Source organism: Rhipicephalus microplus, chromosome X (assembly GCF_043290135.1).
Source record: "Rhipicephalus microplus isolate Deutch F79 chromosome X, USDA_Rmic, whole genome shotgun sequence".
Taxonomy (NCBI): Eukaryota; Metazoa; Arthropoda; class Arachnida; order Ixodida; family Ixodidae; genus Rhipicephalus; species Rhipicephalus microplus.
The window spans coordinates 187,422,353-187,449,381 of record NC_134710.1 but is presented as its reverse complement, the minus strand read 5'-3'; the positions used below and the strand labels follow the sequence as shown (position 1 = coordinate 187,449,381).

The following is a 27,029-nucleotide window of genomic DNA, read 5'->3' as shown; positions in this document are numbered from 1 at the left end:
CGCTGTCTATCAACTGACTTTACTTTTCGCAGCACACATGTTAATATATGCAAACAGGCAAAATATTTCAACAGGAAACACAAGAAACGTGACATAGTTCAAGGGGAGTGCCCGATAAAAATGAAGGCACAAGGATAAAATGGCTAATCTAATCTAAAATCGCGATCTCTCTTTTATGCAAAACCACCGAAGGCTGGCTCGCGCATTCGTCACCAAATTTCGTATTATGATACGCATCAACAGCGCACCATGTTATAATGGAGTTTAACCAAGTAGCCCAAATATTCGTTCTTTTTTTTTTCAACCATGCAGAAGGAATAATCAGACAATTTTCATTGTTTTACTTAATTTTTTTCTTTCACAATGCGCCAATAACTTTCCGAGTGAACCTAGCAGAACTTACGTGATTTAGATATTCCAGGTATAGGGACAACTTGAAGGATAAATTTAGGTTCGCTGACGCCTGTCGTGAACGGGGATGGTGGGGAGCTCGGCGTGGCCTTAGTGAGGCCAGTCGCACAGGTATGGCCGTGATGGCGGCTTTCTCAGACACCGTCCTAACTTTTCACACCCAGGAGGTGCCCAGTGCTGAAAGGAGAAATGGAGAATGAATGAGCTCACTTGATCTCGTACAAAAACAGGTGAACATAATAAAAACTAAGAAAAAGATAAGAACGGCGAAGTAAGATCGTATGGGACACTTTGTTTGAGCAAGGGCAAAGTTAACATTCGGGGCTTTCTGGAGCCGCCTACCATTCATTACAGAAGTCTTACGGCAGTCAGCGCAGTTAGTGTAATTATGAAAAGAATTCTTGGCTTAACGTCGTTGGATTAATACTAAACGAAAAAAAAAAGGTCTGAGTTGATTTGTCTGTGTATGTATTTTTACGCATATTAAACATGATCGTGCATCTGCGCTTGCCTAATGTGACTGCAAATACTATACAGCCACTGGGTCGATACTCTCCACTTCTACCTTTGTATTTTGTAGGACAATATGGTAATTACTTATCGACTACGCTTTCCGTAGCGCCATTGGACATCAGATCGCCGAGCTGTCGCGAGCTTGTAGATGATATTCTGCACCTTCACTGTAGAAGTGGCTTCGCTGCAAACAAATACAACGTGAGGGGAAGCGCCAGATGCAGCGGCTGCGAAGCTTTGGCGCAACAAAGAACATAGCATCCACCGTGAGATCCGGCTGTGCGCGCGCCCCTCTGAAAGATCTTGATTTTAGCGCGCAAAAATCCCAAAGTTTCATTAACTATGCTTTAACCGAAGAAAGAATGACACCCGAAGGAGGAGGAGGCTTATTTACTTCTTTTTCAGAGTACCGGAGTGCACATTTACTTATCACGCACCGTTAGAGCTACACGCGCTCATAAGTAAACGAAAAAAAAAAAAAAAACAGTCGCTGCACGATGCGTCGTGATGTGGCAGCGATCGTTGAAAGAGTGTGTCATGAAGCGAGCAGGCACGCACGCCCAAGCCACAGTATAACTCCAGCTTGATTTACACTTCGGAGAAAGGCGGAAGCACAATACAGCACTCCAATTAAACGAGTGTGGTGGGAAATGTGCAAAGATTTGAGCATCAGCAGTGGTCGGTTTCACTTTCGCGCTTACTAACCATGACAGCAGCATCGCACCAGTCTAGCTGCGGCTTCCCAGGAATCAACGACGCTCTGTGTTCGTGGTAAATACTGAAGATGGACGCCATGCTCTCGCGATATTCAGCACTTTTAGGCCTGCAACAAGAAAAAAAAAAGTAATAACGCACAGCTGCTTTAGTGTGCCTAAAAATGTTTTCGCCTTGGTTTCTAAGTGGCATAATGTCGGAATTCAGCCTAAAGGCATACAGGTACGGCCTGTTTCATGAAGATGCTGCAAAACCAAGGTGGACTGTTTGGTCCGCGAGTCATCGTTCGTGTCTTTCAGGTCGTTCGCATAACGCTACACTACGATGTACGTTTTCGCAGACTCTTTTTTGTGTCCCAAAACACGTCCAAACCAAGTGGTGGACAACTGCGGCAAACACACAAGAATAGTAAACTTTGAAGGCTGTACAATGGCCCGCCAGTGTTTTTAGCGGGCGCTCGGCTGCTGACTCGAGGGTCGTGGGTTTCAATCCCGGCTGTGGCGGTTATAAACATAATGTATGGCTGACTAACTATATGTGATCACATGATGTATTATTTCTTCAAATGAATTTTTTTTTCAGCACCTCCAATTTTTAGCAGCAGTGTTTCACGGCAGTCCGAACTGTTACGTACATAGGCAATACACTACGAAATGGAACCGTAAATTGATTGATTGATTGATTTGTGGGGTTTAACGTCCCAAAACCACCATATGATTATGAGAGACGCCGTAGTGGAGGGCTCCGGAAATTTCGACCACCTGGGGTTCTTTAACGTGCACCCAAATCTGAGCACACGGGCCTACGACATTTCCGCCTCCATCGGAAATGCAGCCGCCGCAGCCGGGATTTGAACCCGCGCCCTGCGGGTCAGCAGCCGAGTACCTTAGCCACTAGACCACCGCGGCGGGGCACCGTAAATTGAAGGAATCAACGATGTGGAAGTAAACTTCCATATTTTCATCGCACAAACAGCTGATGTATTTTGTTATTTGAGGCCCGCAATGTGCAGTAAGCTCCATCCTTCCTAGAAAAATAGGAGAAGCTACGCTTCTGCGTGAACCCTTCGGGAAACCTGGCCTGTAAGACACCAAGGGACGCACCCAACCCGGGGTAGTCATTGTCGTGTACCTAGAATTATAACCGCGAATGTATAATATGCAGCTATATGAACCCACTGCACTCACCTTGCTTGTCTACTTTAGCGACCGGATTCCCTTTAAATGATAACTATTGAATAATCATCCATGTATTCAGTAAAATGTAATGCGCATGTACACAATATTTTGTGCTTTTCTGCATCCTGTTCAGCAGCAACGACAGAAATGAAAGAATAACAGAGACTTCTTACCAACTTGTGTTAGCACTTTTGATGAAAAGAATGCGCTTGTGTAATCGGTACATGGTTACTCCAAAGTAATTCACGTAATTATTAGGCTGCTCACCTAAGTCTGACTCGTAACTAAATTTATATTATCGTTTCTTGCGGGAACACCTTGCACAAACAGTAATTATGAAAATGTTGCGCGGGGGACACATGTTTGCGAGCATTTGGATAGTCGGGGAAGGGGGAAGTCTAACCGCTCCCCTTTTCTTGCGACATGTTTAAGTTTTGCGTGTATATAATTACGCACGCACGTACAAACATACATAGAGGGTGGTTGACCCCTCCCCCGTTCCCCCACTCCGTGAAAAAAAAATTCTAGGTTGGTCACCATATTTATGAACAAAAAGAAACAGATTTGCCTGGACACAGTTACCCGACATTAAATTTCTAGCAGATCTCTTATTCGTTGGCGATGTTTAAAGGCGCAATTTGAACATACCGCGGGTGAATTGTGTCCTTAACACACCTAATTGGATACTTCTCTCCGGGATCCCTTCCGAGGTGGAAGAGAACTGGCGACGCCGTGTGGTTTCTTTGCACGTGAGACGTCACGTCGTTGACCACCACACCGGGACAGAAGTCGTCACCCTGCGAGTAGGATATTCATGTTCCTCTTGAAGTACCTTTATAATATCCTTTATACCGTCGTTGCTCTTTCTAGCTTCGATATTTTGGTTTTGGTCTGTTGTCCAACTAACGCACAATTCTCACAGTATCTTGACTACTATTTATAATTTACAGCTTAACCCGTAAGCGGCATACACAAATACACACTTAAACGTATAGTTGCGTTGTCTATTTTGGGTCACAGTCAATGTATACCGTGTCAATGTGTAACACAAAGTAAATTCGACAATATCTACTAGATGACCAGCAGCCAGGTGACTTGTCGGATAGCTTACAACCAAAAATAGAAATCGCAGTGTTCCACAGCCCAAGCTCCGTTCATATATTTTTATGTAGCTGTCATAACTTAATGAATAATGAATTGGCACAAAATCGTCAAAAATTGGGAATGTCACAGGAGACAACGTTTCATCAAGTATACACTTGTCGAAACGTTGGTTGCAGCGAATATTGTCGTATACAAGGGTGATGTGAATCTCGAAGTGCTGCTAAAACATTCGTGCCACCCGAAATATCGCATAAAAGAAAAGCTAGCGATATCCGCTTTCAAACCACAATATATGTTATGTCCCCCACTTTCAGGACGAGTCAGTTTTATCCCGTCAAAACTTCTATAGGAATAATGTATTAAAAACCTTGTTTATGCGACGCAATTGCACGCCGACCGCTCATTGCACGACTCCCTGATATTGTCCGAGGAAAAGATTGGCTTTTCTTACTCGTATCTAATGCCAACCAGGTATTCGCGGGTAGAAGGGCAAGGAGGGAGGGGCGGCTATGAAGCAACCAAATTTTAAGGCATATATACACACACGAACACACATAAAAAAATAGGTACTCCCCCCCCCCCTCCCACCTCGCACCCTGAGATATATTTTTGGGTATGGTCCTGCCGGCGTACGCAGCATGCCTATTCATATTTGCAGTGAATACATCACTGCTCGGGGAAAAAAAAACAGACGAAGAAAATTGACACTGCACCGTAGAACAGGATGGAGGCCACAGCGCTTTTACGGTGTTTCTTCTCGCCGAATGTGTAAACAAGTATGTGTGACCAACTACAGATCAAACAAAACCTTTGCGTGTCGCACCTCTCTTGTAAATTGAATTTCCGAAAAGTAATATTTTCCAGCGTAAATAGCACAGCGAAATATTTTGGTACGGTGTTATGAATTTGTGTATAGTCCATCGACCCCAAACATAGAACTGAGGCGCATATTTAGGATCAGTTGCGCCAGTGATCCAGCACTTCCCACGATCATTACGCATACCTGCTGGAACTCCTCCAAGGAATTCGTCCAGGTCCAGAAGTGCGCCTTGTAAAGGCCATTTCGCACCGCCATGAGCTCGTTGCCACGGTAGTAAAACACTGGCCTGCATGAAGGGAACGATTACACCCTCCGCAGGTGCCCTTCGCGTCTAATTGTATATTGCTATCGAAATCAGAAAACATGCGAAAAAAAAAACCACAACTCAGCAAATAATACAATTTTAGCGTCGCGTGCGGTGGTCTCGAATCAGATGAACAATGTCGCCAAGTAGCAATTGAGCATACTTCTATGAAAGGACTCAGAACTTTTATGTTCCCCAATTAAAATTGTTTCCAATTTTGCTGGAGGCAAACCGATATACTAGAGGCCCGCGTGATGTCAGATGTCAGTGCGCGTTAAAGAACACCAGATGGTCGAAATTTCCAGTGTCCTCCACTGTGGCGTATCTGATAATCATGTCGTGATTTTGGGTTGTAAAATGCCAGATATTATTTGTCCTCACTCTATCATCTGTCCACAGCAGGACGAATGCATCTATCAATGATCTCCAATTTAACCTGTCCCGTGAAAGTCGATTTCATTTCATGCGTGCACATTTATTAATTTCATCACCACGTTACGTCACTGCTGTCTTCTGCAGTGCACATGTTTTGTATCTCTTGGTATTCACTCTGTCGCTCTTACTGACAATTACTTGCGTGTTCTCTTTTTTTTTTTGTTCCCCTATCAGAATGCGATTACAAGCACAGTCGGGGAAGTAAGCATGCAGAAGGTGATATCCTCTGTTGCATATTGGTCGATATTCTTTTTCTAGTAGCAAAAGCTCAAGGCATACAGTGCATTACGAGCACGCACGCCGGCGAAGCTCCCCGCCGCATCACCGCTCGTACTCCCCTCCAACCTGTCTCTCTCTGTGCGTCTGTGCCTCTCCCCTCAAACCGGTGAAGGCGCGAAACTACGCCCAACCATCGCTTCGCCCTGTCGTCTGCAAATGCGTGGGATATTCGGGGTTCCACTCTGCCCAGTGGTTGGTCCAAGGCTGGCTCGCGCTGGCCGCACCGCACTCTCAGTCGTTGCCGCCGACGATCGCAGCAGCAAGACGCTCCCCACACACTACCGCCTTCATGAAAGCCAGCAGCGACATCAGGCGCATAGTCGTTTGCGCCCCATTTCTGAGGAGCTTCGCTCATCGTTCCTTGCATCGGTTGTATTCGTACACGGAACAACTGCTAGTTCTTCCCGGGCACGCCGCTGTCGTGAGTGCCATGCACGTTCCATTTTCCAAAACAGTCGTTGCCGATGGAAAACACTCAAACAAGCAGCCCTTTTTTCTGTGCAGCTGCGATAAGGATACGGTGAAAAAAAGAAAAAAAAAGCAATATCGTGTGCGTAGCCACATCTGTCTATAAGCAATTAACAAGCGTTTCTTCAAGATATGGGCTTTTGGATGGGCCACCAGCAATATTGGCTGCTTTTCACCGGTCCACCGGCCACTCCTGCATTTTAAAATTGAAGATGCTTGGTAATCTCGCTATTGGTGTGCTCTTGAACAACAGCGCCGCCTGTCGCAATTTTGCGGCTCCGGCCACCGCTCACTTGTGAACAATCTTTGTTCCGCTGATTGATTTGTGGGGTTTAATGTGCCAAAACCACCATATGATTATGAGAGACGCCGTAGTGGAGGGCTCTGGAAATTTCGACCGCCTGGGGTTCTTTAACGCGCACCCAAATCTGAGCACACGGGCCTACATTTCCGCCTCCATCGAAATTGCAGCCGCCGCAGCCGGAATTTGACCCCGCGACCTGCGGGTCAGCAGCCGAGTACCTTAGCCACCGCGGCGGGGCTATCCTTGTTCTGCTGAAACGGCACTTGTTGTTTACCTGTTGTGATTAAGGCGTATGTCATGCAACGACGATTCCGCTAGCAGCAGGTGTGTGATGCTGGCGCCGTCTAAGACCAGACTTGGGGGCAGTGCCACACCGGCAAGCTCGCACAGAGTGGGCAGGAGGTCAAGCACGGTGGCCGCTACTCCGCTCACCTGCTGCGAGACAGTACGCATTATGCAGAGCGCCACGCAGCCAGAAATTTGTTTCGATTGGGGGTGAAAAGGGCGTGCATGAAAACGCACGAGTTATCGAAAAAAAAAATCAAACAGGGCGCCAAATTTTGTGGGAATAAAAAAAAGTCCGAAAGCGTGAAGCAATCGGTGTAATACCCCTGTCACACGGCCACCACTAAACTCCGTTGAACACCGTCAACGTAAATCTCCCCTAGGTGGTTCGACGGAGAAGGACTTGTGGCAGTGTTACACGGCAATGAAAAGGTTGTAACAGTTGGCGCGAGGGGGCTCAGCTGGCGCTGTTTGATTTTCGGAAAAGTATTCTAATTTCATCTGTATTGATTTTTTTTGTGAATCCTCGGTATGGGGTTTTTACAAAAAACCGCTATTAAGGAGGTAAGAGGCTAACAAACCATAAAAATATTTCCAAAGAAAAACGAATTCGCTAAATGTAGCGATGCTGCTAGTGACGCTGGCCACATTGTGCTTTTAGTTGTTTTTTTGCCTGTGTTTATGTTTGTGTACGAAAGTTCTTGTGCTTCCTTGCCTCGTGAGCGCACATTTTGTGTTCTTCAGCCATAAGTGACACAGCGACAACCACAACCACACGCATGGACGAAATATTTTTCAATGGCGCCGGCCGGCCCGACTCGCGAGGCACCACGTGCGAGGCACGGAGTGTAGAGCATCGGTGTTGAGGGTAAGTGAACTCTGGCGGGCGTAAATATATGTAAACAAACACGCGTTGTGAATGAGTACTGCAACGAAAGAACGTTTAAGATTGCCAAAATGTATTATTCTTTCACTGCGGCCACTTAGTGCTCGAAATTTTTCTCTGACCTCTAGACTGCTGGGAATGAGAGTACCTCGTTTCGCTGCGAAGGGAGATCGTTAAACGTCCTTTTCGAAACGCTCCGTTTACCTTCGTTTGGGTAAGGGTGGCCGTGTGACACGGACCGCATCTTCGTTGTCGTAAGGACGAGGGGGTTCAACGGTCTTCGCGGGTGCCCGTGTGACAGGAATATAAATCGATTATTTTAGTGCGGTAATGCCAGAAGACACGCTCAATTTTGTCGTCCAATCACAGTGTCACCACGGGGACAATGAGAGGCCAGACACCTGCAGACTTTTCGATAAACTGACTCGACGCGTCAGTTCACCGACGACGAGCAAGGCAGGGCAACGTAAAGCGAGCTGCAGTGAGGCTCACCTTTCCCGCCGGGACGGTGCCGGGCCACCAGGCGATAGCGGGCTCCCGTAGGCCCCCTTCGAATGTGGTCTGCTTGCCGCACAGAAAAGGGCCGTTGCTGCCGCCTGCTCGACGAAGGAAGTTGTCCGGTCAGCATTGACTAAACACAAGCGAGCTGCAAGCATGACGTCATTGACCCTTTAGATTCGTCAGTCTGCATGCGACGCACTGAGTGTATACTGTTTGGTTTCTTGAACCATATGGTAAAAAGCCACAGTTTCGCTGCAAGGGCAAAGCAATGAATGCGATAGCAATAACTTGGAATGTAACGCTGAGAACGCCTAGCAGATCGAAACGTGCAGCGCGCTGCTCACGCGCAAATGACGCACGAAAACAACACACACAGGACGAGAGATAATTAACAACGTTTACAACTCGACGCTTAACGCACTGTTTAATCAAAAACGACGCATGAAACGTAATCCCGGGTACAGATATGAGTGCGAACTAACGAGTGTCCCAGTTGTTACTTCGCTGTGTTTGAAAAGCGTGCTCTTTTTGCAAACGGGGCTTAATTTGCCCAGCGAACGAAGTTGAGCTTTGTGGCCCAGGCAACTAGCGCAATCATTCCGGTGAAGAGCCAAGGCACACGATTCTTTCCACCGAAGAATAAGCGCGAGTGCACAAGCACCTTCCCCCCCCCCCTTCCGCCTCCATGCGTCCATGGGGTAAAGTATGCGTGGGAGATACGCGCGTTGGCTCATCGCGATGAGCTGGGTGCCGAGCGCGGGAGGCTTTTTTTTTTTACTTTCTTGAGTTTTCCTTTATATAGATACCTATACATATACGGTGCATGATGGCAGCTTCGGCAACGATAAAAACCAGCCGATATTGTCCATATAATTGCTATCGCAATATAAGTGCTGATTGATTGTATGTGTGGGGCTTAACGTCCCAAACCACCATATGATTATTACAGACGCCGTAGTAGAGGGCTCCAGAAATTTTGAGCACCTGGTGTTCTTTAACGTGCACTCAAATCTGAGCACACGGGCCTAATGCATTTTCGCCTCCATTGAAAATGCAGCCGCGATTCGATCCCGCGACCTGCAGGTCAGCAGCCTACCTTGGCCACTAGACCACCGCGGCGGGGCAATACAAGTGTGACCCTCTATGAACAGCTGTAGTTCAGGTTATATACGCGAGAGCAGTGAAGCAGACCAGGACAAGACGCTCACAGAAGTACGTGTTTATTTATTATTATTTAACGCGACAATTCATATATTACGTTGTCGCATGTATACGTTAACAAGGCTCCAAAATGGGTCGATTCAAGGACGGTAGCACTGTGTCTCTTTACTACGTCACATCGCTAGTTTTAGCTCGTTATGCACCAACTGAAGTCGTTTCATGACGCCTACTTCTGCTGTGCCTCAGCGGCGAAGCAGGTTCAGGACCACAGAACGAATTACCGGCCCATTTCAGTACACGCAGCTGCAGTACGCTTATAGCTTAGCCCGACACACAAGAGTCAAGTTGAAACTCGGCCGTGTAGCCCAATCCGAGCAGGTTAACATGAATTTGTATCTGGAGGGTGATGCTGCTCTTATCGCCAGCCTTCGCTAGCGAAATACAGCAAACGGCAAGCGGAACGTCCGGCTGTTTCTTCTTCCCTGCACGTCCAGAACGCGTCGCAATCACGACGCGACTGCGTTTTCTTAGCGCTTTCACACGTCGCCCGAGGGTAGAGAGCTCGGTACAGGAGAACCCGAAAGCTCAGGCAGGGCAACGCAAAACATTATGCTGTGGTTTTAGAATAGCGTATACACAACGCTTTACGTTAGCATATGGTGCAACTGCACGTGCGTCATATTTAGAAAATAGCATACGTACTCAAGCTACGCTACGAAGCCTATTCCTAAGCATCGCTAGCAATCCTATTCTAAAGCTCTTTATAGACCTTTTCCCGGGAGAGAAAAAAACGCCGCCATTCTGGGCTCCGCGCACGGGTACAAATTCTGACGTCACAGCCTCAATTAGGCACTGTATTTTTGAGGGTCATTCCTGTTTAGTGCAGCTTAAAGAAGATTATGGGAGCACCTGAGGCAGCCGTCTGTTAAAAGGTCTATTAGATTGGAATAAGGTTAGGCGGAACATAAAAAAAATCACACCATCTCCCCAAAGAGAACCCTCAAGGGGAATCGAAGCAGCAGCGTCGCGCACGGGTGGCGTCACGGGTGGAACGGCGCTAACGCAGCTGCTGCGTTGAGCGCTGGAAGGTTCGTTTGAAGCGATGGCTGTCGTAGGTCTTGTTTCTTCAAAGTGGACATGGGCGCTGGACCGGAGCTGGCACGCGTTTCGCCTTGACTGTCAAGTCCTTCTGATTGGTGAAGTGCACGCTCGGAGGTTCCTGCAGACATTCGACGTCGAAGTTGCGCGAGGTGTAGCGAGCGGCGGTAGCGGTAGGTGTTGCGGGCGAACGGACGAGGCGGCAGGCGAGGAAGAGAGTGACGTGAGCCCGCACTGCGAGGGGAGTGTGACCTACTTTTAATCGGCACCGCTCCAACACCTGCGGCGAGGGGAGCGTGTTGTGGCGCGTTCGTACGAACTCGCGGAGGGACAGCGTTACAGACTAGTCAAAGAGCTGCTTCGCTTCTAAAAATCCTCCAAGGAGTGCGCGGAAGAAGTTGGTTTAATCCAGTATGGGGATCGAACAGGAACATGTTCCTAGATCGACCTGCAGACCAAACCAAGCTATAGATAGCTCAGCGCGGCGAGCTAACGTTCACATGCAAGCTTTGGCACTCAAGTTTTATTTCAGCAGTAAGTTGACCCTCTGTGTCGTGACACGTGCCTAGGGATCAGCTGGTTCAACCATCATCGTATACAAAATGTGTGAACAGAACTCTTTTTTCAACATTCCTAGTTACACCCGAAAGGGCGGAATGCAAGCGGCTGGTCAGTTACGCCTCCAAAGGAACAACCACGATAACTTTCTTCCTCCTTTACTTGTGTATAAATAGTGTTACGTTTAACTTATGAGTACCGTGGGGGTCCACTCCCATGCATTGTGCTAATTTACAGGAGACGTATTTGTAGGCTTTATGCGCACCCAATATTTTCTCCCTCACCTTCCGTTTTGCTGACCAACGCCGCTCCGTTGTCAGAAGTGAAGAAGACAAAAGTGTTCTTCTCCGTCCCGGTGCGCCGAAGGGTTTCCAGTATGACGCCCACGGCATAATCCAGCTCCATCACGGCGTCCCCGTAGCTGCGGTTGCGAAGAGAAATGAATAAATATATTAGAGTGCCAGTATCACAACAGTTGTCAACGATATTACTAAAGTGAAGTATAACCATTACATGTATAATGATGGAGACATGCATATTTTGAAGATGACGCCCTGACTTGTCAATTCCAACCCCATAACTTTAGCATGCACATGGATTCTATCGACCTGTACTATGCATCATGAGTGATGCTATGGTGAATCACCTATGGCGCATAGTGCAGGGTGATGGATCAAGAAATAGAATGCGCCATACTCTTTGCGGTCCAGGAGACATGTGGTGCATACTATAGATGGACGGTCACTGCAGGCTCTACAGACAGAAAACAACTGGCTCTTCGTCGAGGCAGAGTTTCGTCCGCGGCCGGTATCAAGCGTTGAGGTATACGCGGGTGGCGACCGGTCGTTGATTGTATAGACGTGGAGCCACCTGTTGCAATAGAGCTTCACGGCTTACAACGACGTTGAGTTTCGTTCATCACGGAGTGTCTGCGACCATGCACAACATGCATAAGGCACTCCGCTGTCCAAGAGAAATTTGTATACGAGTGCTTGTTGAAGGCTTCCTTTCAGAAGTAGCAATCCAGTTCCTCCGCAGCTCTATCTGCTTGGCGTTTCTGTTGTAGAAGAGCGGGTCACGCTTTTCAGCTACGTTTTGACACAGTGTGGTAGCATTTTCTTCGCAGTCTCCTTCTGATCAGGAGTTCTTCACCTGCTAGCAGGGAAAAAATAATTGCTCGGCACTTTAAAGGGGCACCACAAAGAATACACACAAACAGATCGATGCACTCGATCCGTTTGTGTGTGTGTAAGTTTTGTCGTGCTCCTTTCAAGTGTTGAGCAATTATTTCCCATTTCGAGAAGCTAACAAGAGTCTGCCTAGGTACGACCAGGGTTGCCACAGACTTCCAAGGGAAATTCACAAAACGACGAGTGGAGAGTCGCCAAAAGTCGCCATTTTCTTCGAATTTTGCCGGAAAAGTCGGCACTTTTCATATGTGTGGCGTGCCTCCAAATAAAACTTATTAAATATGCTTAGCCTCATGGAGTACAGTACCATTCATAGCCCTTAAATTAGAGGGACCTTTTTTAATGCCAGTCACATCACCCGCTTCACCATAGGAGCACTAATAAAGGGTGTGCATGTACCAACACCGTCCCTGAATGCTAACGGATCATCAGTAAAGTTTGTGATGTTTTAGTGAATACAAAGAAAACAGTCGCTATAATGAGATAGGAACCACTTACGTGGCCTTTCTTCAAATTTAGAGAACTTCATTTCAGTGGAATCATGTGTTTGATAATCATACAACTTAATCACACAACAACGGAAATAAATTCGAAAGTGCTGCAGAACCATCGCAATTCCCACACCCCGTTTTTTTTGTGCGGACATGCTTACTGAAGCAAGATGGCAAGTTGGGCCAGTTGGATTACGTTCATAATTGAAAATTTTGTTGAAGCGCACTAAAAAAAAAAAAAAGCGGACGGACAGCTTACGCTACACAATCGCCTCAGTGCAGTTGCTGAAGGCTGTTTAAAGAAGCTGACTTCTTGGGTGGCCCAAAAAGAATGTTAATAACAAACTTAAACACTACTTACCAAATTAGGGAGCACTACAGCAGTGAAGAAGTCGACAAACTATTCAGGACAGTTGGAGATGTGGTCAGAATCCGTAGTCTAATCGTCACCTAGCCACATCACAAGTAAAAAAATAAAGCCTAAAGCTCTTAAGGCACCTAAAAGACTTAGTACACACCACTACCTCGCGGCACGCGAAGAAGTCCGCTGACCTAAATCGTGCAGGCAGGTTGCTGGCGGATGCGCCAGTGCCTCCAGGATGTTGGTGAACTGAGGAGATACACACGTGAAACAGGACTGACGCACTGTATTGCGCGTAAAGTGCGCCTCCTACGGGTTAGTCTAACACTACAAAAATTAAAAAAAAATCTTGTCGCCAATTCGTTTTGAAGACGCTGAGTATCGAATGCATCACTCAGTCGAGAGCTAAGCCGGCCATCGCCAGAAATTCGTCATGTTGCCGTCGATAATCTTAGATCACCACGGGCCTCTCAAATTCGTCGATTCGGCAAAAAGTAGCCACCAGTGGCGACCTTGGGTACGATGCACTTTCCTTTCTTTTACATGTAAGGCATCACGTTGGTCATCGAAGCAACTTGCGGAAATGGACAAAGTGAGTTGCTCGCTTTTTATAATCTCTGGCATCTTTTTTCTGCGTTTGAGGAGTTCTTCATCATGATCATCATCATCATCATCATCATCATCATAATGATCATCATCATCATCATCATCATCATCCTGACTACACCCACTGCAGGGCAAAGGCCTCCCAGTGATCTGCCTATAAACCTGGTCTTGTGCTTTCTGCGGCCATGTTATACCTGCGAACTTTTTAATCTCATCGGCCCACCTAACTTTCTGTCTCCACACCCCTTCGTGTGTTGACCTTTCTAAGAATCCAGTCACTTACCCTTAATGACCAGCGGTTATCTTTCCTATGCACTACGTGTCGAGCCCATGTACATTTCTTCTCCTTGATTTCAACTAGAATATCCATAACCCCGGTTTGATCCCTAATCCACTCTGCTCTCCGCAGAAAACTGCGTCTTTATATACTATCCCACTCCATGTTTTAACGCGATGGCGTTAAGGGGCTCGTTTCTCAGGAATTCCACTGCCGGCTACGTTGGTGTCGACGTCTATGATTGTGAGCGAAAAAATCATTTTCGTCTGTTACCGAGAAATCGAGAAAGATTCAAATAAGATAAATAATAAAAAAAATGGTTCTATTGAGAATTGCAGCCGGACCTTCCGCGTGGTAAGGAGGTGTTCAACCACAGAGCCACGATACTGCTTGAAACTCGTCCGAAAAGAGAAAAAATAAACACTATATGAATGTCACGTAGTGGAAGGAGTCTCCTTAACGCGTGTGTAATATTGCGTGGCAGAAGCATATAGAATTGCGCCATGTGTCAAAACTCGTGAATCGCAGCGAGTGGGTGTTTCCAAGGTCCACTAGTTATATACAAAGCACTTAGACATGTTTAATCATTATGAGCGGCAAAAGCATCAAGAAATTTAGCAGCTACGAAGCTTTGCGTATTGTCTTACGGACGCTTAGTGAGACCTTCGCTGATTCGCAAAAGAACAAAATTTGACGTAGTGGCACTTAACAACTGTACTTGCGGCAGACATTACAGGATGGCTTGAAACGGTCAATGTTACGGGAACGGTCGTTCGTTTCCTAATGGCACGGTTGAGGCATGAACCACGAACCGAGGCTAAGCGAGCAGTTGAGAAGGCGCGGGGCTTGATTAAGCTACGTAATGGCATTCTACCCTTGAATCCGAAGCTCAATCCAAGTTTGTTTCTTTTCTCTTTCAACGCACTCACGGTCCTCTCTGACTGCGCCCTCGAAACTCCTCGGACGAGTATACGGGAGCGTGCGTAGCGTCCGGTGCCCAGTACAGGAAGAAGGGCTGGCGCTGCGCAGTCTGCTTCTCGATGAAGTCCACAGCCTCCTGCGGAGAGAGCGGGGCCCATACACTCGTTAGTTGCGCAGAAAGCCTCTAATTGCTCCAACATACAAACAAAAATTCTTACTTCGCTTTGTCATTAAAGAAAATAAGAAGCAAGAATGTTCACATACTATATCTGTCGTAATTTATCTACACATTCCCTTATTCTTTCACACTCCAGGCCCCGAATAGGAGTTGTGCGATTCCCATCACAAGACGAGCAGCAGAGCGCCCTCGTCTCGGCGCACTGACGAGTATTCGTGCGCGTGCTCTTAATATACTTAATGCGAGCAGGGTGATAGGATGAGGCAGTATTCTCAACTGACGAGATTTCATCCTTGTTCGAGGAAAATAGAGAGGCCGAAAATCTCTCGAGTAAGGAGTGCATTGAGAGTGAAAATGCCTACCTTGGTGTACAAGTGGGTCAAGTTGGAAGTGCGTGTTGTGAGGTTTATCGAGAAGTCCTCAAAATACCTGCAATTGAATGAACAAAGAAACGCCTCGGAATGCATATTTCATGATGTTGGTTTCATTCAAAACCTAGAGTATTCTTAGATTATTTTGAGGCACTTGTTTTTGTTTGAAAAATCGTCGAATGCAGTTAGTATAGGGACCTCTGACAGACTAAGACAAATATACATTGTCGCGTCAGCCACGTGGTTGTACAGTGACCTGAAGATGCACGACAGCCCCGCCGCGGTGGTCTAGTGGCTAAGGTACTCGGCTGCTGACCCGCAGGTCGCGGGTTCGTAACCCGGCTGCGGCGGCTGCATTTCCGATGGAGGCGGAAATGTTGTAGGCCCGTGTGCTCAGATTTGGGTACACGTTAAAGAACCCCAGGTGGTCGAAATTTCCGGAGCCCTCCACTACGGCGTCTCTCATAATCATATGGTGGTTTTGGGACGTTAAACCCCACATATATATCGAAGATGCACGACAACCGCCATTTTCTTCCCGTTGCTTTTCACGGATAGTTGTGCAAATCCAAGTTAACAATTCTTCCTTTATTCACATGTATGGCTCATCACACAGAAATAACAATACGTGTCGTAAACTAAAGTTCACGTGCACGCTCCTCTTTTACTTACTTATTTATTTATATGGTTACTTATTTATTATTTTTATCTATTTATTTTGTATAGGGCTCCACTGACATTTCTAATAAAACTGAATTTCCGCACTGACAATAATGGTCGTTTAATGCCCCACCACTGTGCTCTAGTGGCTAAGCTACTCGGCTGCTGACCCGCAGGTCGCGGGATTGAATCCCGGCTGCGGCGGCTGCATTTTCGATGGAGGCGAAATTGCTGTAGCCCGTGTGCTCTGCTTTGGGTGCACGTTACAAAGAACCCCAGGCGGTCGAAATTTCTGGGGCCCTCCACTACGGCGCCTCTCATAATCATATGACAGTTTTAGGACGTTAAACCCCACATATCAATCAATCAATCATTTTGACCAGCTGGCGTTCTTTACTACGGCACTTAAATCTGGTATTCCATTTCACCTCGTACCCGCCGTATCCGGCTATCAAACACGCACTATCGATCCGGCATCTTCTTGATGACGCTGTGTAAGCGACCTACGGAACTTGTCACCCATAAGTGCTCGCGTAGTCTGTGTCCTTATCTCTTCGGACGTATATCGTCTTCCTAAGGGATTCACCAAGAATAATCACATACTTAGCGGCAACGCGCGCACTCTTGAATAGGCTGAATACGTACGACTGCCCGAGCAGCTTGGTTACAGTGTCTAGAAAGATACTGCCTAGTGTGCTGAGCGCGGGCTAGGAGATGGCCCCGCAGCTGATGACTGCCGGCGGCGCCCGCATGGTGCGCTGCTGTACGAGTGGGTGCATTTGCGTTCAATCCTTCCGCTCCGCAAGCGCTGCGAAGCTTTCACGAGGCCGAGCCGCGTGAGGCCAACTATTATTTTCCTGCGTTTTCGGAGTGTTTTTTACATTATTGATAGATTGATATGTGGGGTTTAACGTCCCAAAACCACCATATGATTATGAGAGACGCTGTAGTGAAGGTATCCGGAAATTTAGACCACCTGGGGTTCTTTAACGTGCACCCATATCTGAGCACACGGGCCTACATTTCCGCCTCCATCGGAAATGCAGCCGCCACAGCCGGGATTTGATCCCATGACCTGCGGGTCAGCAACCGAGTACCTTAGCCACTAGACCACCGTGGCGGGACGTTTTCTACATAATCCTTTATTGTATAAGAACTACTCGATTGCTTTCACAGTATTGGTGCTTTGCAATACCAAATGAAGATCATTTCATGGCATACATATCGCCATACGCCAGTGCCGGCAAAAAAAAAAAAAAGAAGAGGCAGATCCCACGTAACTTGGGAATCAATGCTATGCAAAGCATGCGGATGGAAGGTGACTTTGTTGTAATTTTTCATTAAGCGAAACATTACGAAGTGGCGCTAAATATATGCCAGAAATTGGATAGTCAACACAGGAACCAGCATTGGCGTTTCACGAACATTTGGCTCTTCTTGCAAAGTATTGCGAAGACCTGGCGTGGTTCTGTAGTAGAATATGGTTTCCATGCAGATTTCTTGGCTTCGATTCCTCTGCTAGGACACAAACGGTTATTATTTGCATTCGTGGGGTCAACGTTGCCAATGCCAGCTTAATGCTCACGCGTTAAAAAAGAACATGTGGGGAGAAGGGTTTGATGGCGTACGTGACGGAATCGTGAAATTATTCATGTCAGGACCAGCGAGTCATATTCATCAAACCATCTTACCCGCCAACACTAATTATGGTTTACCCTAAGTTAAGGGAGTGATCGTGAGGACACCCAGATGTAGGCGATTTGATAGATAGATAGATAGATAGATAGATAGATAGATAGATAGATAGATAGATAGATAGATAGATAGATAGATAGATAGATAGATAGATAGATAGATAGATAGATAGATAGGTGCTCAATGTGGTTGCAGTACGCAAATAAATTTAAAAGGCATTGACAGTATAAGCACTGGAGTTATTTTTAAAAATGTGCTTTGTTCTTGAGAGGAAGAATTATCACAGAAGACCCAAAAAGCTTTACCTCTTAGCATGCATTTCATTAGAATTCGAGTGAAAACAAATAATGATAACATGCCAATGAACAATCTGACACTCGCCGCATATTATACTGAATACGTGGTTGCAAAGTGAGTCCGGCGTTGAAATGGGGGTAAAAGTGTGTGAATGAAATTCGAAAGGGTATTTTCAATTTTTCAGATAAATATTGATATTTTAAATTATGCCTAAACGGCGATTTCGTTCCCGACACCGTTCATTCTAATCCGAAACGATAGTTCGATGGAGTAACTCTGAGAATGCTTTTCTCACACGACAGCCTTCAGATTCAGCCTTCTGTCTGCCCTCTTGATCCTATACTTTTTCATTCAGGAAACCGTGCTGGATCCGTTAATGCGGGGAACAAGACACCTTTTCCTTGTTCGACCGATAACTTCTTTGACACAGCGGCACAATACACGTCCTTTCTTTGTATTGCCGCTTAGCTTTTAACATCTCAGGGTGTTGCAGTGTACATATGGCGCCGTCTAATTTCCCAGTAAATCAGACGGCAGCTGTGTCACACACTGATTTTAAACGCGGTGAGGCCCCGGCAGTAACAGGACGAGAGGAATTTCGCGCGTTCGTGCACCCTCTCGACACGCAGCGCCGCTTGTGGCATCTGAGCGCAGTCATCATATGCGGGGCCACCCTCTCTCGTACGGAATGCGCGCGCTCAGCACACTAGCCAGTATATTTCTAAACAGTGTAGCTGTACATTTCTCTGGTATCGAAATTCATGCCATATTCTGCCTGACGATATCGCGTCATACAATCGCAGGCGATAAAGATGGATTCCGATCCGCAATGTGAGCTAGTGAAATATACAATCGCAGTCACAAAAACACGTACACGTATAATGCACTAGTAAAGGCAGCGTAGTAGATAACTAGGACGCGCATTTCCTTCAAAGCAGTAAGTGATGTGTTGCCATATTTCGGCCGGCGTGAAGCTGTGTATATAGTGCCACCGCTTTTGGCCAGTGTGACTCTTAATTTTGATGTTACTCTATGCTGGCAGTGTTCAGAATAAATCGCGAACGTTTGGAGCACTGTTACGCACTCTACTATGGGAGAACTCGTAATATGTCCCAGTTACTATTAACGCGATAGCATTAAAGAGCTCGAGTCGCAGAAAACCCGCCGCTGGCGTCGGCCCCGTTGGTTGTGAGCGATAAATCATCTGCGTGTTTGTGAATGAAAAATCAAGTTACCGAGATAGCCGCAGGAGGCCGCTATTTGTCCACGCGTGCGCGCGCGATCACACTGAATAATCCGCGCATTCGAAGAAAAAAAAAGTGCTCAAGGTCACAAATCACGGTAATTTTTTTGCCCTGCCACCCCTCCCTGCTTAGCTTCCAGCGCTTTCGTCGGGACGAAAGAAGATATAAGGCAATTGCAGCATGCGACAAACTTTTTTAACTCCACTCGCACTGGACGGATTCTTAAAATTTTTTCCGCGTTAAATTCGTGAGGCAATAAGCTATTCCGGTGAATTCATTCCAAAGTTACTTGAAAAAGTGTTTCAGGGCTCATTTAACGCATTTTTTTTACAGGTGTCAGGATGAAAACGAGCCTATTCGGCGATAATAGCGCAGGCTGGTCCAATCTATTGTGTGCGTGTTTGTGTGCGTTCGTCTGTATAAAACAAAACTTATAACTAAGTATGCACTTAGTGGTTGAAGGGTGCACTAGGGCCGGGTTTCGCTATCGCGTTCAGCTCTTAAAGGCGAAGCTTAAGGGTCCCCCCATTTTTTGCTTAGAAAAAGTGGTTCACGATTTAGAGTACTTGGTGCTCTACTTTGTGTGTAGAAAAAGTGGATAACGATTTAGACTACCAGGTACTCTACTATGGGAGAGCATAAGGCCGTCCCCTGAGGTTAAAATACTGTGCTTAGAAAAAGTGGTTAACGATTTAGAGTACTCGGTACTCTACTATGGGAGAGCATAAAGCCGTCCCGTCGGCAGACACATGTAACGTACAGATTGATGCGTTTCTTTCACACAGCGCAGAAGACTTACGTTTTGAGTAACTGAGCAACAAAACCACTATCCTTGCCCCAACAACATGTTTCGAAGTTGCCCAGATTGTCTCATCAAAACAATTTTCAAAACTTGAGATTCTAGTTTGTTCATAATGTACTTCAGCTTTAGCATATTTCTTTTAACCTAATGTTCCCGTTTACTGCGAATTCTGGTCCTGCGTTTGATAGATTTGTGAAATTGATACCAAAAACAAGATTCCTTCCAACGGGCGACCACGTTTTCTAGGAGGCGCTGCTTTAACGCAACAGATCTAAGGAACGCTTTTTTTATGCGAAGCATATCACTGAGTACTGCAACCGCTTTTGGCGTCTGTCTGTCTGTCTATCTATCTATCTATCTATCTATCTATCTATCTATCTATCTATCTATCTATCTATCTATCTATCTATCTATCTATCTATCTATCTATCTATCTATCTATCTATCTATCTATCTATCTATCTATCTATCTATCTATCTATCTATCTATCTATCTATCTATCTATCTATCTATCTATCTATCTATCTATCTATCTATCTATCTATCTATCTATCTATCTATCTATCTATCTATCTATCTATCTATCTATCTATCTATCTATCTATCTATCTATCTATCTATCTATCTATCTATCTGTCTGTCTGTCTGTCTGTCTGTCTGTCTGTCTGTCTGTCTGTCTGTCTGTCTGTCTGTCTGTCTGTCTGTCTGTCTGTCTGTCTGTCTGTCTGTCTGTCTGTCTGTCTGTCTGTCTGTCTGTCTGGCTATATGTAGCCACCTACGGTTTTGTGCTCTCCAGACCGTATCTTTAATTAGATATATACCAAAACCTTATGGCTCTACACGACTGTATGACTACCATGAGTGACTAGTCACATCATGAAAATCATGACTAATTTGTCATGAACGGTATAATTTGCACACCATGGCGATGGGGATCATGCATATATCCAAAAATGGCCGTGATAAATTTTTGTAGGACCAACATAAAAGACGGGGATAATGTGAAACTCATGAGGTGCATGGCAGGTACAGCATGATTTACATGTGATGCTCACTTTGCGATGACGACTGTTTCGCTAGCTTGATATACAGCAAACTTGGTGTTGCATGACGTGACTCTATGAGGAACATGAATGAGAAGTGGTGATATAGAAATAATGATATGCCATATGTGCTACATGCTTGACTTGCATGCATGCCACGCTCATGACAAGCTCGCGGCCGTTTCGGTACAGCCTTATATAAATGCACTAAATTTGGCACTGCGTGACGCATCTGTATGAGAAACATATGCGACAGATCGCAAAATAAAAATAACTAAATCCTTTTCATGTACAATATAATTTGCATGACACGCTCACGGCGCACCCATGGTCGTTTCGCTCGCGTGATATACCCACAGTGAAGCTAATGGTTTCGTAAAAAGTCAAACCTTAGCTTGATCTCAATTTGGCGTAACTAGGCGCAATTTGTGTGATTCTCCGACATCAACCTCGAGTACTTCGGGTGGGCTCCGATGTCACGCACATTATTCCGTAATATTTATAAATAATGTTAAGACTAATTAGATTTTTATTTAGGTAAACGAGACTCAACTCGGTCAGAAGTAATCAACATCTTGCTGAGCTTGGATTCTCTGAGCTCATGGGAATTCGACTTCAATTACGTTAATTATTTGTGTTTTAATAAGACGTTGCTTAATGAAAGCCTATTATAATCCAATTGGTTTGATGATGCTATGACCAACCAAGCTTAATCAGATTTTTATAGTTACCTCAGTATTTGGGTTATTAGCTTAATTATGCATACTTAGCCTGATTATGCCACGTGAAATTTCAGTATAGAGGGTACTTTAGTTGGATTTCAGACTAATACTCAGTCATAATTACTACGCATGTAATTACCACTGATTAGACATAACTTATCTTATTTGCCCCGCCGTGGTGGTCTAGTGGCTAAGGTACTCGGCTGCTGACCCGCAGGTCGCGGGTTCGTATCGGCTGTGGCGGCTGCATTTCCGATGGAGGCGGAAATGTTGTAGGCCCGTGTGCTCAGATTTGGGTGCACGTTAAAGAACCCCAGGTGGTCGAAATTTCCGGAGCCCTCCACTACGGCGTCTCTCATAATCATATGGTGGTTTTGAGACGTTAAACCCCACATATCAATCAATCAATCAGCAGCGCGGAACACACAGAGGCACGGACAGAATGGCGTGCCGGGTCACTGTCTCTCGACATCCACGTCGTAACATGGTCATGTGACCTTGTAACTTAATAGGGTTCTTAGTTCTTTCTCGGTTAAACGACTGTCACATGACGTGATCGTTTAGCCATATGCTAGAACTGAGGCAAGTCAGTTTTAATTGTCATTTCAACGTGACGTCATCATTTGGCCACGTGAGTTCTGTCACCATCGGATGTTAGCATCAGGCCCTCGCCGTATTTGCCGACTCACAAGGGCATATAAAACAATTTTGCATTGATACCGAGACTGCATACCTGCCGATCATGTGATCATCGCGGAAAAAGGCGATGTTCGGCCGCTGGAAGTTGTCGTAAGGGCCGAAGTGGCAGTTTGGTGAACCGAACCACTCGTGAAAGCCGTGTCTCAGGGGCAGGTACTGCTTCTGGTGGCCAAGATGCCTGCGTAGACGGTGGTATTTATATACCTTATAATCAATGTCTCAGAAAATTACACAGATGTAGGCATTAGTTGTATTTTCATATCTCATGCAGCAAAAACACTTTTTTACGCATGTGACCACCATTTGACATTCACGAAACAGTGGGGAATGAGGTACGAAAAGTAAATTCTCTATGAATCGATCGTTTCATGTAGCCCCGTCGCGGTGGTCTAGTGGCTAAGGTACTCGGCTACTGACCCGCAGGTCGTGGGTTCGAATCCCGGCTGCGGCGGCTGCATTTCCGATGGAGGCGGAAATGTTGTAGGCCCGTGTGCTCAGATTTGGGTTCACGTTAAAGAACCCCAGGTGGTCGAAATTTCCGGAGCCCTCCACTACGGCGTCTCATAATCATATGGTGGTTTTGGGACGTTAAACCCCACATATCAATCACATGTCAATCAAATCGTTTCATGTAGTCGTTCAACTCTTGCTTTTTTGTGTGTGTTCAACACTCGGCCGCAAGCTATGCGCACCATTTTCCGACGATCTTGTTGCGGTAGCCTGCCTGGGCCAGGAGCTCGGGGATGAGCACTTCGCTGTCCTGGATGCCACCCATGATCTCCTGGGGCGTGTAGCCTGCATGCGCGCGAAGGACCGCGCGAGTTTCGTGGGAAGCGTGCGTGCTTCGCATTCACTGCATGTCCGTACCGTTTCTGGAGAGGTTGTTCGAGGTGTAGAAGCCATTCCTGATCGGTAGCCTGCCCGTAAGCAGCGCTGCCCTCGCTGCAACAAAAAGGAAAGAAGCCATTGATGCGCACCGACTTCAAGCGTGCCTGGTGGTGGCACGCATGGACTTCGGCAGGAGATTGCAAAAGGAACTCTGCCCCCCCCCCCTCACACCGCACAACAGCTCCTTGCCACGCCCAAGCTGCGCCAGCGCTCACCCTGTCACCTAGATGGCTATATTACACCAGCTTGCCCCCCCCCCCCCCCCATATGCCAAAATGTTACCGACGCTCATGGTGCCGCGTTCATGCCATGGTGATCACAGCCCTCATGACACTCGGTGAACCAAATTACTTCGTATACGGTATGTTCCACCTCTTTTGTTTTCTCACGAAGTTCACGCGTAACGTATTCACAGCTACATGTCGCGCGTAAATTTTTGTTACGTTATACCAATAAGTTTCATGGTTCAGCTGTTTATAAAGCATGGCGTCTAAATTCAAATATTAGTATTAGCATCTGATGTTTTAGGTTCCCAAAAGCACGATATGATTACGAGAGATGCCATGCAGGGCTCCGGAAATTTCGACCATCTGGTGTTCTTTAACGTGCCTTGACATCGCACAGAACACGGGTTCCTACCCTTTCGCCTCCACCGAAATGTCACCGCCGCAGCCGGGATCGAATCCGAAACTTCCGTGTCAGCAGCCGATTACTATATAGCAACTGATCCACTGTGGCGGAGACGTGATTGGGAACGTCGCATGTGCAATTTGCAATGCGTTGTTCTATTTTGAATATAATGACGTAAGTTCAACATACAAGAATTAGTTGACATTGCAACGTAACGTCATCATTTGGTCACGTGCGTTCTGTCTCCATCGGATGTTAATATCGTGTCCTCGCCATATATGCAGACTCATGGGCCATATAAAACAATTTTGCATTGAGGCCGAGACTGCATACCTGCCGATCACGTGATCGTGGAACCCAAATTTTGATGGTTGCATGCAGCGTGACGTTGGGCTAATGGAATATTTGTACATAGGAGGCTGAGTAATACAGAAAACTGTCACGTGACTAAGAACTTTCGACCTTACTTCACCGACAAATGATATTAGTGGGTGTTCTTACACGAAACTTGGTGCTCACGTGTTTTACTCAAGATTACTGCCGGGGCGAAAATCTCGTTCATGTCGACGATTAACCAGTGTGTAATTCTTCTTTTGGTTCCTTTACGCCCAGTCGCGGTGGTCTGGTGGCTAAGTATACTCGGCTGCTGACCCGCAGGACGCGGGATCGAATCCCGGCAGCGGCGGCTGCATTTACGATGGAGGCGGAAATGTTGTAGGCCCGTGTACTCAGATTTGGGCACACGTTAAAAAAACCCCAGGTGGTCAAAATTTCCGGAGGTCTCCACTACGGCGTCTCTCCTAAGCATACGGTGGTTTTGGGGCGTTAAACCCCACAAATAAAATCATCAATCTTTTGGTTCTTTTTCTCCGCTTTCGTATCGCTTGCGCAGCGTTCTTGCGGATTAGGTAGTGGAGCATTTCAGAATTCAAAGCGTACAGTGCTAATAATGCAGGCTATGAGTACCACTGACATGGCGAGCACAGAGGATTGGCTGTGTAGAAGTCAGTGAGCAGCGCTCCTTCGGCGGCCATCCTGTCCAGGTTGGGAGTCTCCTTAGCCGGGTCTCCCAGGATACCGAGGTCTCCCCAACCCATCTAAAAGGAAAGATTAAAAAGTCAACTTTCAGTTAGTAACGTTATGAAACACTGTGATTTGCTAATTGTAGCCGTGCAGGGCATCATCAGTTGGAATGATATCCGAGCTCGGCCGCGTTTTTCGAAGTATCCGCCATAAAGTTTGCGGTACAAATGCCCCATTCTGTTATCTTTTTAAAACATATAGCCGTTTTGCGCAATGAAGAACGCTCACGTGTATCATAGCACACACCGGTAATGAAGATACCTCGAGGATGGGGCCATCCCGGAAATTATTTAAAAGTGCCTTGCGATATATCACCAACATACAATTCGTTAAATGCAGCATTTGCCATGAGCTTGTTGGCTAGAAAGCTAATCAGCAGTATTTTTGGTTAATGGGCAAGCGAGTTTAGCTTTCACAAAAGTTTGCAGCACATTCAGGAATTATTTTTCTTCTTTACTCGATAACCATATATCTTTAATCTTTATCTCATCGCTAAGAAGGGCTACCTGAATAGAGGATGTTAACCCTAAGTCTCAAGTGAAAAAATCCAGACCAATCAATAATAACCATTTCTACCTCACTTGAGTTCATTGCCAAAACAACCAATATTAAACCTACATCACACATGGAGTTGTAGTTCTCAATGCGGGTCGAATGATAGTTGCTATTTCCTTCGTTATTTTATTCATGCATTGATGGTTCAAACTCGTCGTATGCTGTAAGGCAGTTAATGCAGTCTATCGGGATTATGTACTGTCTAATGCAAGTCGAGGCTCTTTAGAATGATGGTGCTGCAAAAGAGACGTGATCATTACACAGACCCAACATCTCTCTGGCGAATGCATCCCTCATACACAATATGTTTCAACCATTTAATAAGCCTGTCCCTTCTTAGGTAGCCAGTAGATGTGAATTCACTTAGTTTAGTTTACGCTTACATTGCTCTAAGGCAAACGCATAATGCTCCATTACAGCATTTCGATCTTTAAAACGTCTGCATGTTTTACCATGCACCGTGCTATGTGTTGTTCTGATTGTTTATTCGTGAACCGAGATACGACTATTCTTTTCGTGTATGTGTCATTTACAAGTTCCTCAGTTGAGCTGGAATTCAGTTGTAAACAAAATGAGATATATCAAGCGACATCAATAAGCCTTGTGTTTCGGAGCAGATATTGTTTTTCAGACCAGATTTCGTATTCGAAGCCTTTGCAATTTACAGGAGTACTGATAATGAACTTTATGGTACACCTTGAAATGGTTAGCACTAAACGAGGAATGACAGGGGGAAACACATAAAAGTTCACGCTATAAGTAGCATTGAACGGGGCTTTAAGTTGGTATAGTTGATTTTTATTCAGCAGCACCGAGTGAATTCTGTATACAAGAAAGCTTACACCTAGTTGCTTCCACATTGTATTCATTCGGTATTTGTTGTTTGCCGCCGTCCCTCGTGTTCCTTGGTGCTGCAAACGTTCCTACATTGGATTCACTCGGTGCGGCATCAAGATGAATAAATACGACGTACTGCCTCCCTCATGCGTGTGAGCTGTGCACCTTACCGCGTATCTATCCTGTCATAAAGAGAAACTGACGTCAAACATACTCACGTCATCCATGAGCATTATAATGAAGTTTGGCCTTGCAACAGTAGCGTCCCCATGGGAGAATGTAAAAAGGGCTGCACAAACTAGAAAATGTGCCGACATCGCGCTCAGTGTTGCCTTCAATCAATCGAGTCTTGCATTAGAACGTCTGCCGTGGACCGTCGTCTGGAGCTCGCCTTCGGGTGTGTATATCGGCCGACTTCTCGCAACACTCGAGTGCGTTGGAGAAGAAATAGCCCGCCGA

General features: G+C 46.0%; 1 protein-coding gene across 3 annotated transcripts; it reads right to left on the bottom strand.

The window, feature by feature from the left end:
• On the bottom strand, positions 1-27,029 carry LOC119177297 (N-acetylgalactosamine-6-sulfatase). 3 transcript variants are annotated; one of them, XM_075878358.1, is made up of 14 exons: positions 26,789-27,029; positions 25,069-25,192; positions 23,445-23,519; positions 23,270-23,372; positions 22,612-22,755; positions 15,406-15,472; positions 14,874-15,001; positions 11,304-11,440; positions 8,194-8,297; positions 6,805-6,965; positions 4,924-5,026; positions 3,465-3,613; positions 1,630-1,747; positions 1-588 (listed from the first exon to the last, which is right to left on the bottom strand). In XM_075878358.1, exons 1-14 carry the CDS (start codon positions 26,885-26,887, stop codon positions 502-504), a joined length of 1,599 nt encoding a protein of 532 aa, XP_075734473.1. In that variant the 5' UTR covers positions 26,888-27,029; the 3' UTR covers positions 1-501. The 3 variants fall into 3 exon arrangements, with proteins under 3 accessions (XP_075734473.1, XP_075734474.1, XP_037284652.2); XM_075878359.1 differs by having other exon boundaries at positions 6,805-6,962; XM_037428755.2 differs by having other exon boundaries at positions 3,492-3,613; positions 26,789-27,024.

What these genes read in the sequence shown, in the direction of transcription:
- LOC119177297 (XM_075878358.1), bottom strand. Translation starts at nt 26,887, where the DNA reads ATGTCGGCACATTTTCTAGTTTGTGCAGCCCTTTTTACATTCTCCCAT. An exon ending in TGACCCACTTGTACACCAAG is followed by an intron (nt 15,002 to 15,405) that starts GTAGGCATTTTC and finishes CTCTCTCCGCAG; the next exon opens with GAGGCTGTGGACTTCATCGA. An exon ending in GGTGCGATGCTGCTGTCATG is followed by an intron (nt 589 to 1,629) that starts GTTAGTAAGCGC and finishes TTCTCCTTTCAG; the next exon opens with CACTGGGCACCTCCTGGGTG.